The sequence below is a fragment of the Equus asinus genome, chromosome 7 (assembly GCF_041296235.1).
Source record: "Equus asinus isolate D_3611 breed Donkey chromosome 7, EquAss-T2T_v2, whole genome shotgun sequence".
In the NCBI taxonomy this organism is placed as follows: domain Eukaryota; kingdom Metazoa; phylum Chordata; class Mammalia; order Perissodactyla; family Equidae; genus Equus; species Equus asinus.
The window spans coordinates 28,556,355-28,573,573 of NC_091796.1; the positions used below are offsets into that span (position 1 = coordinate 28,556,355).

At 47.7% G+C, this 17,219-nt stretch overlaps 1 protein-coding gene across 2 annotated transcripts in view; it reads left to right on the forward strand.

Moving 5' to 3' along the window:
• LOXHD1 (lipoxygenase homology PLAT domains 1) overlaps nucleotides 1-17,219 on the forward strand; it is a 169,710-nt gene that overhangs the window by 73,865 nt on the left and 78,626 nt on the right. For both annotated transcript variants that reach the window (XM_044774666.2, XM_014828921.3), the window contains exons 14-18: nucleotides 548-708; nucleotides 6,180-6,256; nucleotides 7,166-7,362; nucleotides 9,810-10,002; nucleotides 15,545-15,705. In XM_044774666.2, the coding sequence (XP_044630601.2) occupies nucleotides 548-708; nucleotides 6,180-6,256; nucleotides 7,166-7,362; nucleotides 9,810-10,002; nucleotides 15,545-15,705 (789 nt within the window). The remainder of the gene's footprint in view (nucleotides 1-547; nucleotides 709-6,179; nucleotides 6,257-7,165; nucleotides 7,363-9,809; nucleotides 10,003-15,544; nucleotides 15,706-17,219) is intronic.

Here is a 17,219-nt window from a genome sequence, read left to right on the forward strand (position 1 = left end):
TCCCACCCTCCGTGTTCCTGTCCCCAGAGGCCTCCAGGCAAACTTGGCAACTCTCCAGCCCCTACTGCATCTCCTCTGCCTCATCGTCAGGCAAAACTGTGAAATTAGTAAGACCACTGCTCCCCGCAATCAATTCTAATCGCTCTCCTTCTCAAAAGGGAGCCAGTATCCTTCTGTAGCAAGAAGCCCGAGGAGATTAGCCAGGTGTTAACTCATGATAAATGGTTAGTAACTGATAACAGCTTAACGTGTTCATCTTCCTGGGGGATCTGCCTTTTAGAAGGAGATCACAGGGAATGGCCACTGTTTAACCAAAAAATACAGATCTCAGTTGTTGGGAATTTGACATCTAATGACCTTCCAGTGTGAGACATTGGGGGAGGAGTATGACTTGTTGTTTATAGGCAGCCCCTGGCCCATCAGCAAAAGACCAGAGCCCAGCCCATCAGCTCTGGCTTTTCTGATTTGTGGGCCTATGTCTGCTCCTGGTGTTTGGGCCCCAGAGAAGCCACAGTCCAACTGGCCTTGCTGTCTCCTGCCTCTGAAGGCCGACGAGTTCACCATTGAGTCCGTCACCATGCGGAAGGTGAGGCGGGTGAGGATCAGACATGACGGCAAAGGTGCGGGCAGCGGCTGGTTCCTGGAGCGAGTGCTGGTGAGAGAGGAGGGACAGCCCGAGAGCGACAACGTGGAGTTCCCGTGTCTCAGGTATGTGAGTCCCACCTGCTTTTATTTTTGGGAAAGACTCCAGCCTACAACCAGGACTAGGGAGCAAAATAGTGGCTGAAGGATGTAGTTGGTGCAAGAAAGAGGTGGCCCTCCTGGTGGCACTTAGACCCAGGCCTCATGTCCCCAGCCCACCCCACAGGTGATGGAACACCAGCATCAGGTGCCCAGTGTGGTGCTACTATGTCTATTTAAGCACCAAAAGGTTGGCAGTTTTTAACGATAAAATATGACCATTTCAGAATTTAACCGAAAGTTACCTCAGATTGTTACATACTGACTTAAACTTTTGAACCAAAAGTGTTATTTTTTTTCATTTGGATAGCCTTCCAACCACATCTCTTCCCTCTTAATATCTTTTCAAAATATCTTACTATGTTTTCATTTCCTTTCCCCAGCTTACTAGAGGGAGAGTTTCTTTTTTCTTAAGCATTTGGATTTCTTTCATAGTCAGTTTGAGCTTCCGTTGACTGCTAGAAGTTTCTGATAGAGACATTTTCAGAAGAAGAAGAAATATCAGCGTTCTTTGTGCTGTCAAGTTGGTCATCCACACTCCCCTGTGGCAATGTCTGGGAGGTGCATGCAGTATGTCTCACTAGGAGCTTTGGACTAGCCAGGCTCTGCAAACCCCAAGCCCAGGCTGAGTCCTGCACCTGTGGGTGAGGTGCTGGGTGTCCAAGCTCACTTCACCGGGCTGGCCCAGGCTTCTTGCAGGTGGCTGCGCTGAGGAGAGCCCTCCTTGGAGTGGATGGGGGCAAAGTGCCCAACAGCCCAGCAGTGAATGCATTGCTCTTTCTCTAACCATGCACACAGATGCACTCATGTGCACATGTGTGCACGCCAACACATTTGCTACAGCTGAATTCCATGATCCCAGGAAGAGCAATTTCCCAGCCATGGAGGGCCACTGGGATGATCTCATGGGACAACAATTGTGAAAGGTTTTGTTCATGACAAAGCCTCTACAGCCTTTGAAGCACAGCCACTCTTAGTATTACGAGGGCTTACATTGAAAAGATAAGGAATGACACAGGCAGTTCCAAATGAGTGGCACTAATAGACAGAAATAAGCCAGAGTAAGGGTTGGGGAGCCAGGGAAGGCTTCCAGAAAGAGGTGGAACTGGACCTGGGCATGGAAAGAAGGTCAGAGAGCTGATGGATGGCAAGGAGAAGGGAGGGTGGGTCATCCAGGCTGGAGAGGTGGCATGAGGCATGGGACTGAGAGGGTGGCTCAAGCAGAGGTTGGCGAGAGGTACCCTGACATGTGGGGAAGGAGTGACAAGAAGGATGGGGTGAGAGAGTTCTAGTCTCTCTTCAAGTCAATCACTGACTTGTTTGCCCCCTACTGGACCCAGAGGGTGCCTGGCTGAGATGCTGGATGGAAGAGCCTTTGTTGTTTTATTCCCATTCGCTCAAAAGATATTTATTAAGCACTTACCACACACTTACTCCCTGTCCTCATGAAGTTTATAGTCTAGAGGGGAACTGAACAGTAAGCAAGTGAATAAACTAAGGAAACCATAATTGCAAACTGTGAGGAGTCGGGTGAGCGAAGCACACAGTGGTGATGGATGCTGATGGAGTGGCCACACTGAGACGGGGTCAGTTAGGGATGGAGAAGGTGGGTAAGGTCTGTCTGCAGAGGTGGCATTTAGGCTGACTTCCTGCAGGATGAAAAGGAGAGTGCCAGAGGAAAGAGCTTGAGGGTTCTAGAACTTCAGTCAGACCAAAGCAGGTGGACAAAGGAGAGGGCGACCAGGTGAGGCCAGAGGTGGACAGAGCCCAGTGTCAGGCAGGGTTTGGTGGGGCTCTTCCATTTTAGGAAGTCCCCTCTGACTTCTGGGTGGAGGACAGGCTGCAGGGGGCCCAGAGAGGAAATAGGGAGACTGGCAGGAGAATTTTCAGGGTCCAAGATGGAGTGTATTCACTTGCTAGAGCTGCCATAACAAAGCACACAGAATGGCTCACACAACAGAATTATTGTGTCGCAGTCCTGGAGGCCAGAGTCCAAAATCAAGGAGTCGGCAGGGCCATGCTCCCTCTGAAGGAGCTCTGAACAGGCTCTACTCTGAGCCTCTCCCCTAGCTGTAGCCACAGGTGTTCCTTGGCTTGTAGATGGCTGTCTCCTCCCCATGTCTCTTCATATCATCTTCCTGTTATGTGTGCCTGTCTCTTTGTCTAGGTTTCCCCTTTTTAAGAGGACACTAGTCATTTTGATTTAGGGCCCACCCTAATGACCTCATTTTAACTTGGATGCCTCTGTAAGGACACTTTCCAGATAAAGTCACACTCTGAGATACTAGGGACTAGGCTACAGTGTATCTTTTTGAGGGAACACAATTCAACCAATAACACGGCAGCTTGGCCCTGGTGGTAGCAGTGAAGGTGGGGAGAAGGGGCTACACCAGAGATGGATCCTAGGGGTAGATTTCTTGGGACTTGCCCATAAGAGAGAAGGGAATTGGAGATCCTAGTTTCTACCTTTGGTAGGTGGGTAGAGGTCATGCTCTCTACTGAAATGGGAAGCGTGGGGAGGAAGGGTTGAGAGGTGGGGATGGGCTGGACTCTGTAAGTCTAGTTGGGGCATGTGAGGTGTGAGATGCCTCTGAGTGAGCAGGCAGGAAGGCCTTGATAAAGACTTTCAGGAAATGAGAGCATAGAGATGGAATTTAAAGCCAGGGAAATGGATGCGATCCTTTAAGGGGAGTGTCGATAAGCTAGTCTGCTTGGGATTTTCTTACTCTTTCCCTGGACTCACAAGCATGTGCAAGTATGCACATGCATGCACACACACACACACACACACAAATACACACCTGCCGTAGCTAAAACGCTCGCCACGCAAGAAAATGGTGAGGATTGAGCCCTGGGGGCAGGTCAGGAAGAGGAGGGAAACCTGGAAAGGGGCTGATAAACTGTAGTGTTCACACTGCCTGTGTTTCCCCAGGCATGGTGCAGGGGGAGCTTGGGACCAGGAGTCTAGCCGTCTGCCTGCTGTGTGACTGTGGGCAAATTTCTTAACTCCTTTGGTCTTCCGTGCCTTCCCGACCAGCACGTGTCTTACAGTGATGGGGAGGGTGAAATGAGGTTGCACTTTGAAAGGAGCCAAGTCTGCTGCAGACACAGGCAGCGCCGAGGATGCTGATTGTAGGGCAGAATGGGAGCTGAGGCCCCTGAAATACCCCAGCGCCCTGGCTGCCCCCAAACACCTAAGAGGTCCTGCATTCTTTAGAAATGGATTCTTACGTCTTGCGTCTTGCTGAGGCATTTGGTGATGGCATTTGCCGACTCAGGACCCGGGAGGAATTTGAAGAACCTGAAGCTAGAGCCTGAGCTCACACACTGCTTCTTTTTTCACCTGAGCTGCTATTTTAACTTCCTGGGTTCCTGGGTGAGGAGGACAAACCAGGCCTGTTTACCAAAACTTCTCTGCCGGGATCAGGGCTTGGCGAGCGTTTTAGCTACGGCAGGTGTGTATTTGTGTGTGTGTGTGTGTGTGTGCATGCATGTGCATACTTGCACATGCTTGTGAGTCCAGGGAAAGAGTAAGAAAATCCCAAGCAGACTAGCTTATTCTTTTAGCAACATCTCACTCTGAAACTGGGCTGAAGTGTTTGAAGCTGACAGAAAACGGCTATATTTGGAGATATCTATTAATATCCCATAAGTGTTTAGGTGGAAACTGAAATGACAAGTCATAGTTTCCTTTCACCGCCGGGGAGGGCCTGGGGATGGAGAAGTGGTGGAGAGAAGGAGGGGAGAGCCGACGGGATTCTCCGATGGCCGAGGGCCTGCCAATTTTCCATCCTTCCTGTCCTTGGGAACGGCCAGGGCTGCATCACAGCCTCCTCCCCTGCACCTCCATGTCTGTGGGAGAGGCCAGAGCGACCTCACAGGACAGACAGAGGGGGAGGTTCCTAATGGGTTGAATGGAGGGGTTCTAGCCAGCAGTCGCCTGCTCCCGAATGTCTCTCCCTTCCCCTGTTGCCAATGCCAAGAATTCTGCAATTGTATCTTCATGTCTTGGAATAGCAAACGTTTTTTGGCGTTCTAGACTCACAGCACCAAAGCCCATGGGAAGTGTAACAACTGAATTGTCGGTTAACATTTTGGTGCTAGCTAACAGCCGGCTGACGGCAAGGTCCCCTGGGAATTAAGATCATGTGCTTGAGGAAGGCAGGTGAGAGAGCAGAGACTGGGGAGAACACAGCATTGCCTGCATTGGTCCTAGGGACCAGGTATTGCCAGAGAGGACTGTGGTTTAGGGAGGCCTGAGCTCCGTGTCAGGGGGACCTGTGAGGAGGCAGTGCCTGGGCTTCCTTGGATAGGTCCTATGGCCTGGGAATTGCCTTCCTCGTGGGAGTGTAATAGGGTGGACGCAAAGACAAGCAGCAAGATGGAGACAAGTGGGGAGACACTCTGGTCAGGAGGGAAGTGTCTTGGTTTCCCCGTTGCCCTGGAGAATACCGAGTGTTTCTTCTGCTGTCATCACCCTGTATCACAGACCGTCTTCAGTACTGGAGCCCGGACAGCTCGTGCTTCCACCACTGTCTGATTTCTCAGGCTGGGTCTCCGTGCTCAGTCGGGACAGTGCTTTTCAGATGAATCAATCCAATATCTTTCCCCCTGGTGGATGACCAACAGAGAGCTGGGGCCACAGCCCACTCCGACATATTGTTGGATCACAGCTATCAAACACCAGCCCTTCAGGGTCCAGACCCAGCTTCTCCTTGTTGGCAAATCTCATTCATCCTTGAGGACTCAGATCAAAGCACCTTCACCACAAGCCTTTCTCATTTCTCTGAATTTCTGCTGCATTTACTTTGGTCCAACATCCGTCTTTGTCTTGGTCTTCAGTGCCTTGGCCAGTCAGTCCTATGTTCTTAACCAGACTGTAGGTTCTCTAAGGGCTGGGCTGTGTCTTATTGGTCTTAGTGTATCTTCTCCGCCTTCTCTGCACCCTAGAGCCCTCAGCACAGTGCCATGCGCATGGTAGGCTCTTAGAAAAAGAGGTGGTTGTTTTTGATGATAACAGTGACACAGATGTTCATGGCTTTTAGGACAAACTTTCTACCATGACTCCCAAGGTCCGACATCAAGTGACCCTGCAACCTCTCCAGCCACATCTGCCAGCACTCTACGCTTCACTCACTGCATTCCACCCACACTGGCCTTCGGTCAACTCATCTCAGCATATATTGTTCCATCTGGAATGTGTCTCTCCCTCCTCTCCTGGTTAACTCCTCGTCATCCTTCCAATCTCAGCCAAATATTACCTCCACAGGGCAGTCCTCCCTCCCTAGGGGGATCCTTTGTTCTGAGCTCTTGTAGAACTGTTTTCCCTAGCAGAATTCAAAGCTCTGGCCTCCATGGTGACTCTGCACGAATTGTGTGATGGTTGGTTGTCAGCCTGCCCCACTCAAAGAGCTAACGGCCCCCTGTTTGCCCACCAGGTGGCTGGACAAGGATAAAGACGATGGGCAGTTGGTCCGAGAGTTGCTGCCCAGTGACAGCAATGCGACACTGAAGAGTAAGTTGTTGTGATGACCAGGTGTGATGGGTGTGCCCTTGGCGAGACAAGTACCCTCCCTTGGCTACACAGAAGCAAGCCCTTGGAGAAAGCATGTGCTCTTCACTTCATTCCACAGAGGCAGCACTGGGGAGGGTGGAGAGGAAGAGGCTCTGAGGGAGGACCTGGAATTCTTTGTCTGTCTGCGCTGTGCACACAGTCTCTTTGGATGAGGGGTTCCGGACGCATATGGGCCCCTGCCGATAAGAGTAACAAAAGCAATAACATTGGCTACAAAGGACTCACCTTTCCCCAGATGTTCTTATCCTCCCTTGTGAACAAATGACACAGACCTTTCTGGGTGATAAAACGGAGTGACATCAGCATGGTGTCTTGTTTAAGAACAGGGAGCTTTAGGTCCACATTAGGCTTTCACTCCTGGCTGGCTACTTCTTAACTGTTGACGTCTGGAGCCAAACATACAACCTTTTGGGGCTCAGATTCCTCACTTACAAAGCTGAGGTCAGAATAGTTAGCAATCATACTGCGAACAGAATGTGCTAAACACTGTCTGCAAAGGTTGATGCTCCCTTTGCCTCAATTTCCTCATCCATCAGATGAAAAATTGGATGAGGTGGCTGCTGTAGATCCTTTAAGTTTCTTATGCTTTAGTATGGCATGATTTCAGCACGTTCACGCCCTGTGGGGCAGGCCGAGCAGGTATTAGATTCTGATGTTGTAGATGAGGGAACTTCACGGAGGTGGGGGGAGACCTCCCATGTCGCAGGGCTACTTAGAGCAAGAGTTGGGTTGCTGACCCCTCACCTAGTGTCCCACCTGGGGCTACAGACTGCCTTCTTCCTCCCCGCTTCTTCCTGCTGGGCCTGCACTAACCCACTCTCTTCTTGCCTTCTGCCGTGGACTGCTCAGACTTTCGCTATCACATCAGCTTGAAGACTGGGGACGTCTCTGGGGCCAGCACGGATTCCAGAGTCTACATCAAGCTCTATGGGGATAAATCTGACACCATCAAGCAAATTCTTCTTGTCTCTGACAATAACCTGAAAGACTATTTTGAACGTGGCCGGGTGGATGAGTTCACCCTCGAGACCCTGAACATTGGAACTGTAAGTCTTCTTTCCAAGACCACGTAACATCATCTCACCCATCGCCATGCATATATCCACACATGGGTTCACACACAACACACACACACACACACACACATACTCCCCTATACCTGGGTTGAACCCATTGTGAAGGGAAAACAATGCCTACTTGGTACGTTGTTTTTCAGTGATGCCCTAGAACAGTTGAAGCTATGGGAACAGTGATTAAGCTCCCAGAGTCTCTTTGGCTATGGATTGCATGATTTTAGTGGCTGTAGTCCCAACATTTCCTTTACCTCCATATCCAGGACCCGTGTACCTGGGTCCCAGACACCAGAGAAGGGGACATGGGTGTGCAGGGAAAGAAAAGAGCAGAAGGAAAACTGAAAAGAGGGGCCAAAAATACTTCCCAATTCCAAACTTGGATTTGAGTGTGCATCAGAACTATGCCCAGGAAGCTTGTTTCGGTGCATACTCCCGAGCTACAACAGAGAGATTCCGCCTTAGAAGATGGGACTCAGGATTCTCTTTCTATCAAGACTCCAGGTGACCGTGCTGCAAGTGGTCTGAGCACTTTGCCTGGAGAAGCATGGGTCTCCCTCTCTGGTCTTGAGTGTTGGAAACACTTCTAAAAATGTCTGAGCTGGGCTTCTTGTTACCGCCTCCTCTCTCAGGGCTTGGCTTGTGGAAATTGAGACAGTAACAAGCTCCCCGGCTGCAGCCTCACCTTTCCTGGCCCCTTCCACTCTCCGGGAGCCTCATCCTATTTCAGGTGCCCCACCAAAAAGCACTCTGGTGAGAGAGCACATGTCAGTCATTTACATCTCAAAGATAATGAGCTTAAGTCAAGTTTTTCCTTGATCAAAATGTATTTACATTTGGAGCTGAATTAATAATTGTAAAGTGAAATTGTATTCCCTGTACTAAGGGTTTCTGGCAGCAGCCAGCAGATAAATGAGACATCTGAGGGCAGGATGGGGGCATTTGGGGCCTTCCTTGAGTTTCTGGAACCCCCTCAACAGGCAGTGTGGCCAAGAGGTTGGGAGCGAGGGCTCTGGCTGCCGACTGCCTGAGTCTGAAGTCCCACGTGTCCACTTACCTGCTGTGTGTGCATTTCTTAACCTCCCTTTGCCTCCGTTTTGTCATTCATAACAACCAGGGATCCTAACGGAATTGCTGTTAGCGTTAACTCTGTTAGTAACACACACACGCGCATGTAGGAAGCGCTGGTTAAACCCTGGCAGTTACTCATAGAACAACAGCTCCATGTCAGGTGCTAGGTGGTGTGGAATTGAGACAGTCCCTGCCCTCAAGGAGCTTCCTGTCATATCAGGTAGAAGACACCTGTCCCCATCTTTACTCATTCAGCCGGTCACTCCCTAGGGCCATCCCAGTCCCAGCACCACAGAAAGACGAAGTTCTCCCATGTCCCTTAGCACACACCCAAAAGGCTCTCCAGCTGTATTTGTAAACGTAGCTGGTTTCCTTCCACAGTTCCGGGGAATCGGGCTACGTGCACTAGGCTATGGTGGTGTTTCTGTTACCAGCTGCAAAAAGACACTTAGCACAGTACTCACGAGAGTGAGAGCAGGGCTCGCACAGGTGGTTTTCTAAATCTGGCCTTTTGGCACCACACTCGGCTAGCGTCACTCTTCCAAACCATCACAGAGGGAACCTGGGGGGCTGGAAGGGATCTTGAAGGCCATTTGATAATTCTGTCTGATGTTGGAACTGCCCTGTTTATAGCATCTCAAAAAAAAACATAAAAGCAATTTGAATATTGAAAAGCCAAGTACATATAAGGATGGTAACATGACCATGTATGAGGTCACCCATGTTGCCTGTGGGCAAAGATGTTAAAATGTGAAATAGCAAAGCAATTGGACTATCCAGTGTTGTTGGAAAGAGAAAAATTGTTCTCCAGGTGCAAGAGGGAGGGGAGGAATTGGGCACAGAACCACAGAGCTCCACATATTCTGTCACCTAAAGGATGGGTATGTCAAAGAAGAAATGCAGAAATACTCACAATAGTGTATTGTTTAAAACAAAACAAAGCCAGATCAATACCATGGCTATCAGAAGCAGATGGTTAACATTTTGAACGTTTGCTTCCTTGTGCAGCCACCCCATTATTATTAAGTACACATTAAGTACACCACCTAACAATATTAAGTACATATTGGAGCTTTCAAAGTTCATGCCACACCTGTTCCCCCTCGTGCTTCTCACAACTTCGCCGCAGGTGAGTTGGACTAAAGAGAGAACAGAGGCTCCGGGCAGAAGAGCTGGCTGATGATGGAGAGGACTGGGACCCAGCCTCTGACTGCTGAGCCTCCCCTGCTCCTGGGGGAGATGAGACTGGGTTGAGGAGAGCAGTTTGTGCCAGTGTTTGGGGGTAGGGATGGGAGTATGGAGGTTCCCAAGCACCAGCTCCTTGCTCACCTGCACTCTGGGTTTCCTTCCAGATCAACCGGCTGGTGATCGGGCACGACAGCACGGGCATGCACGCCAGTTGGTTCCTGGGCAGTGTCCAGATCCGAGTGCCCCGCCAAGGCAAGCAGTACACCTTCCCTGCCAACCGCTGGCTGGACAAGAACCAGGCCGATGGGTGCCTGGAGGTGGAGTTGTATCCCAGCGAGGTCGTGGAGATCCAGAAATGTATGGTGCTGGGACCATCAGCATTGTTTCCCCTGCGGGATGGGGTAGTGGGGAAGGAGGAGGGACTATGGGGTGACCTGGGTCTTATCTCCAAGGAGGGCTTTCAATTGTCTCTGGCATCATGGTTCTGGGAGGGAAGAAGGGCTCATTTTACAGATGGGGAGACTGAGGACTCAATGGCTGAGACACTTTTTTCCTGGGTTAAAGGCAGCAAATCGTTTTCCTAAGAAATGTACCTTCTCAGTCCTGTGTACAAGAGGAGTTTGAGACAAAGTCTGTGTCTTCCCCTGGGAAGACTGTCTAGGGAGATAAAGCTGTTTATTCATTCATTTATTCAATGAGTACATATTGAATGTTTCTCTGTGCCAGCACTGCCCTAGGCTTTGTAGGGGCGGCTGTGGGCAAAACAGAACCAATCCTTGTCCTCATAGATTTACATTCCACCAGGGGAGACAAACAAAGAATACACAAGAACTATGAAGAAAAGGAAGCAGGATAAAGGGTTAGGAATGGTGTCAGGGTGAGGGACCTTTATGGACAGGGTGGCGACATCTCTGAGTGGAGGTGAAGTTCAAAATGATCTGGCTGCCCATTGCACATGACGTGAGAGCCCTAGATTACGGTAGGGGTCGGAGAGACAAGAGGCCATCTAAAGGGTCAGGAGGACAGCAGGATCAACACCAGGCACAGAGAATGTGACTTCCCTCACCTCTGCGTTTCTGCACCTCCCCTGAAAGCAGCTGTCAAGGCTCACGTCCACAGGAAGCTTCCCCGGAAAGAACCCCATCCAACACACCTCTTCCTCTTCCAGAACTCCTGTGTCTTTCCATGTGTGCATTTTCTCTCCTCAAGTTCCTTGAAGGCGGTGTCCCATTTACGTGCTTTGTAGTGGCACCTGCCAGTGTGAAGAATCAACTCTTTCCCTCTTTTTATAAATTAAAACATTTCCACCAGAGTAATATATGTACCAGTTAACAAGACGCAGATAAAAACACAGTAGTTTCCTTACCTACCTCCTCCTCCTCCCTCATCCCCCTTCTTCAGAGGTAACAAATTTTTAATTGCTCTAGCTTTTTCTCTGAAATTTATTTCCATATTTTCAATAATATGCTTACCAATTTGTTGATTTTTCAGTCCTAGGCATTAACTATTGACTTTCTATTATAGAAGAGGAGGATTTAGCCCTTTTCACATGTGCACATGGATGGGTGTCTGCGTGCACACACACACACACACACAGTTCCCCTCCTTCCAGCATTTGATAAAATTACGATATTCAATTTTTACATTATTATGACCATGTAAATATTATTCACTGCTGAGACAACTACTGTATGATAATTACATTTCAGCTTTTGTACAACTTTTTTTTCTGGAGTTCCTAATAGCCTCATCTTTTTGTTTGTGTAGTTTTCTATATATCCATCTATATACCCACCCATCAGTATGAGTTTGCTAGGGCTGCCCTAATGAAATACCACAGACTGGGGGCTTAAACAACAAAGTTTTATTCTTTCACAGTTCCGGAGACTGGAAGTCCAAGATCAAGGTGTCGACAGGTTGGGTTTCTTCTCAGACCTCTCTCCTTGGCTTGAAGATGTACGCTTCTCGTCGTGTCCTCACCTGGTCTCTCCTCTGTGCATGTGCATGTCTATGTCTTACTCTCTTCTTATGAGGATACCGGTCATATTGGGCTGGGACCCACCTAATGGCCTCATTTTACCTTCATCACCTCTTTAACAGCCCTATCTCCAAATACAGTCACATTCTGAGATACTATGGGTTAGGGTTTCAACATATCAATTGAGGAGGACACAATTTGGCCCATAAACCCCGCCTTATGCCCATATCTCCAAAGGAACTAAAATCCTTTTCATATATTCAAGCCCAACAGGAGTTCTGTTGGTTTCCTCTCTGTCTCCTTCTCCCCACTCCCTGCTCAGGACATTCCTTTAGGAACCTCTGTCTTCCTGCTTTCTATGCTGCCATGAGGCTGTCCTTTGGAACTTCCTTTTTACCATCTCTTTGGAAACTCCTTTCTTCTTTCTCCTGGGTTGGATCTCCTCTTTCCTAGATGTCATGTCTTCCTCTTCTTTAGTTTATTCCCTTATTTTAGTAGAACACATTCTCCACTGGGAGCTTCCTGAGAACAGGTGCATGGAAGAGAAATGTGGAGACCTTGCATGTCTGTAAGTGTCTTTAGTCCACTCTCACAGTTGGCCAATAGTTTGGCTTATTATAGAATTCTGAGTTAAAACTCATTTTCCCTTAGAGTTCAGAAGGAATTATTCTACCATATTCCAGCTCCCAGTGTTGCAGTTAAGAAGTTTGCTGTCATTCTGCTATTTAGCTCTTTGGGTATTTTTCTCTCTGAGAGCTTATGGGATCCTATTTTTTTTTTTTTATTAATGTTATGATAGATTACAACCTTGTGAGATTTCAGTTGTACATTTTTGTTAGTCATGTTGTGGGTACACCTCTTCCCCCTTTGTGCCCTCCCCCAACCCCCCCTTTTCCCTGGTAACCACCGATCAGATCTCCTTGTCAATATGTTAACTTCCACCTATGAGTGGAGTCATATAGAGTTCGTCTTTCTCTGACTGGCTTATTTCGCTTAACATAATACCCTCGAGGTCCATCCATGTTGCTGCGAATGGGCCAATTTTGTCTTTTTTTATGGCTGAGTAGTATTCTATTGTGTATATATACCATATCTTCTTTATCCAATCATCAGTTTCTGGGCATGTAGGTTGGTTCCACGTCTTGGCTATTGTAAATAATGCTGCGATGAACATAGGGGTGCAAGGAACTCTTGGGATTTCTGATTTCAGGTTCTTAGAATAGATACCCAGTAATGGGATGGCTGGGTCATAGAGTATTTCTATTTTTAACTTTTTGAGAAATCTCCATACTGTTTTCCATAGTGGCTGTACCAGTTTGCACTCCCACCAACAGTGTATGAGGGTTCCTTTTTCTCCACAACCTCTCCAACATTTGTCGCTCTTGGTTTTGGATGTTTTTGCCAATCTAACGGGTGTAAGGTGATATCTTAGTGTAGTTTTGATTTGCATTTCCCTGATGATTAGCAATGATGAACATCTTTTCATGTGTCTATTGGCCATATTTATATCTTCTTTTGAGAAATGTCTGTTCATGTCCTCTGCCCATTTTTTGATCGGGTTGTTTGTTTTTTTGTTGTTAAGCCGTGTGAGTTCTTTGTATATTATGGAGATTAACCCTTTGTTGGATAAGTGGCTTGTAAATATTTTTTCCCAATCAGTGAGCTGTTTTTTTGTTTCAATCTTGTTTTCCCTTGCCTTGAAGAAGCTCTTTAGTCTGATGAAGTCCCATTTGTTTATTCTTTCTATTGTTTCCCTCAACTGAGGAGTTATAGTGTTCGAAAAGATTCTCTTGAAACTGATGTCAAAGAGTGTACTGCCTATATTCTCTTCTAGAAGACTTATTGTTTCAGGCCTAATCTTTAGGTCTTTGATCCATTTTTAGTTTATTTTGGTGTGTGGTGAAAAAGAATGGTCAATTTTCAATCTTTTGCATGTGGCTGTCCAGTTTTCCCAGCACCATTTGTTGAAGAGACTTTCTTTTCTCCATTGTAGGCCCTCTGCTCCTTTGTCAAAGATTAGCTGTCCATAGATGTGTGGTTTTATCTCTGGGCTTTCAATTCTGTTCCATTGATCTGTGGACCTGTTTTTGTACCAGTACCATGCTGTTTTGATCACTGTAGCTTTGTAGTATGTTTTGAAATTAGGGATTGTGATTCAGCAGGCTTTGTTTTTCTTGCTCAGGATTGCTTTAGCAATTCGGGGTCTTTTGTTGCCCCATATGGATTTTAGGATTCTTTGTTCAATTTCTGTGAAGAATGTTCCTGGGATTCTGATTGGGATAGTGTTGAATCTGTAGATTGCTTTAGGTAGTATGGACATTTTAACTATGTTTATTCTTCCAATCCATGTGCATGGACTGTCTTTCCATCTCTTTATGTCATCGTCAATTTCTTTCAAGAAAGTCTTGTAGTTTTCATTGTATAGATCCTTCACTTCCTTGGTTAAGTTTATCCCAAGGTATTTTATTCTTTTCGTTGCGATTGTGAATGGGATTGAGTTCTTGAGTTCTTTTTCTGTTGGTTCATTGTTAGTGTATAGAAATGCTACTGATTTATGTATGTTGATTTTATACTTATGGGATCCTATTTTTATCCCTGGCATTCTGAAATTTCATGATGTCCTCACTGCCTTTGTGATTTTAGTTTCATCCATTGTTCTGGCAACTTGTGTGCTCCTTCAATCTTAGAAGCACTTTTTAGTTCTGGGGACATTTTCTTGTATTATTTCTTTGATAATTTCCAACTCCCTGTTTTCTGTTCTCTCCAGAACTGAACTTTGAATTAGATGTTGGGCTTCCTCCAGTTTTCTTATCTTTTCACTGTCATTTGTCGTTTTGTTCTTGGGAAATTTCCTTTTTGTTCTTGAGACCTGTCCTTGACTTTATCCTTGCTGTGGAATATTTCATTTCAGCTATCAAATGTTAATTTCCAATAGCTGGTTCTTGCTCTCTGAATGCTCATTTTTATCTATCCTAATTTTGTATAATCCTGGCTGCCTGCTGTTCTGAGAACCGAGGGAGGGAATGGGGTTGGAGGTTCTCTCCATCCAGAATGCCAGCTTTTACTGAATCCCCCTGTTGTCCACGTACTAGCCTACCCCTGCTGCCAGCTGAGCTTGGTATCTCTAGTTCAACTTCTTCAGCCTCTCAGCCGGTCCTCTAGTTTTCAGCCCTCAATTTCTCACATTGCTATAGTAATGGAAGATCCTCCATTTTGTTGAAAATCATAGTCTTAACTTGAAAAAAAATCGTGATATTGCCTTATAGCATTACTGAGAGGGCAAGTCTTGTAAGAGTCACTTTGAAAAAATGTGGTCCCACAGTTCTGGAAGACATTTTGCTCTCCAGTGGGAAGTGCCCTCTGGTGGTGCATACTTGTAACACATTTCTACCCTCCAGTAGCCTGATAAAGTATTACTTCACCATACAGACAACTCTCTCTTATAGATGTATCTGCCGATGTCATCTGACAGGGGCACATATTTAAACGAAAATTATAATTTCAACCCTTTGTCCCTTACTGAAAATAAGGAAAAGAAACAAACACAGACTTCACTTCTTTTTGGCCCCTGGTGTCTGCCCAGGGGTAGGCACTCAACAGAGAGTGTCAGCTGTTGTACTGACTACTCCTCATTCCTGGTTCCAGAGGACACATGTGGCTCAGCGGATGACTGGGCCTTGGGTTTGATGATTGCTTGGGTTTGCCATTTCCACCACCTACTCAACTCCTCTAAGCCTCAGTCTGTCAACCTGCAAAGTGAGAATGATGGTACCTACATGATGTTGATGAGAGGATTAGATGAGATAATGCCTATGAAGCACCAGACACATGGTACAGGTGCGGGAAATGTTTGTTTTGTTGCTACCATTGCTATTGTTACTATTTCTAAATTTCCCATTTCTCCTCGACGGGCCTGCCCAGTGGTCCACTACGAGGTTGAGATCTGGACGGGGGATGTGGGCGGTGCAGGCACCACTGCCAGAGTCTACATGCAGATCTACGGTGAGGAAGGCAAGACAGAAGTGCTCTTCCTCTCCAGCCGCTCAAAAGTTTTTGACCGGGCCTCCAAGGACACGTTCCAGGTGTGTGTGGGTGAAACAGTGGGGGTGCCAACAGAGGGCCCAGTGGAAGCCTGAAAATGAGGGATCGGACTAGATCAGTGGTTCTCATCCCTGGCTTCTCATTAGAATTGCCTGGGGAGCTTTATGAAAAAGTGCTGCCTGGTCCATACCTGGATCAGTTAAACCAGAACCTCTATGGTGGGATGTGTTTTCAGGTATGCTTCTAAAAGCTCTACCAGTGAGCTAATATGCTGCCAATTCTGAGAACTGCTGGAGTAGATGATCCTAATTTAGCAAGATAAGGCTCCGCACTAGGCCCCTGGTTACCACATCCACTCCCAGCCTTGTGGCCTCTGATTCTACAGCTCCCTTGGCCCAAGGGCAGGGCTGTGCTTTCCAGGCAGGATACAGGGGGGCTTGGGGGTCTCCGGGCTGTGTGCTGAGTGCTCCACACTTCCCTGTGAGCAGAGGAGAAAAAGAGATGAGAATGTGAGCATGTTGTTGGTGGGAGAGCAGGATGCAAAGGTGATGCCCCTTGCGGGACACATGAATGTTCTCTAAGGGACACAAGTACGTGTGTGTGTGTGCATGTGTGTCTGAAGATATGTGTGTGCCAGGAGAATGTTCAGGCTGGGTGCTGTGTGTGTGTTTGTGTGTCACAAGCAGCTTGGCCCTCAGCAAAGAGTTGTAAGCCAGTGCTCTCAGAGAAGATCCTCAGAGTAGGGCCGGGATCACAGGGCTATGGAACATTAGCACTGTGGGGGGTCTCACTGAGTCCAGCTCCCTCATGACTGCTAGGGAGGCAGAGGCCCTAGCATTTCACCTCTCTGCCTCGGCTTCTTTATCAGTTCAAGTGTAGCTTTATAGTACCTGCCAGGCCTACTTCACCATTCCTGGAAGGATCAAAATAGTCAATGTCAGGGAAAGTACTTAGGAAATTGTGAGTAGTCAAGGAACATGCAACAGAGGAGGGCATCTTCTCGATGCCAACCGACTGCATGGCTAGATGTGGTGGTGGATGCTGGGTAGACAGATGGGGGGAAAGGGGACAGCAAGCGGGTCTCCCTGGAGAGGTTGATGGCAGGGATGCTGTGACCTGGAAAATGCTGGAGAGGAGATCTAAATGTGCTGAAGTAGGGACTTCCCAGATCCAGAGAACATCCCCTAAGTAGCTGAGAAGAATAAATTCCCCTTTCCTGGGGGTCCTGGGCTCCACTTTGGCTGATAATTTTCTCACAAAGGTGGTTTTTGGCTGCATCGTAGCTTCATGAACAGAGTCAGAAGACCTGAGTTCTTGTCTAGGTCTGGACTCCAATGATGGGCCAATGAGCATCTTGTGGGACAGCCTTGGGCCTCAGTTTCCCTGTCACACAAGTGGGAGAAATGGTGGGACTGGTGTTGAAATGTGTCAAACACCCAGAAAGGGCCCATCAGCACGAGGAAGCCCTAAGAGTGGCTCGACCAGCAGGGACCCCACTCGAGCCCTCCCCTGAGCTCTGCACCTCACTGTGAGGCTCAGAATAGAGGGATAGACC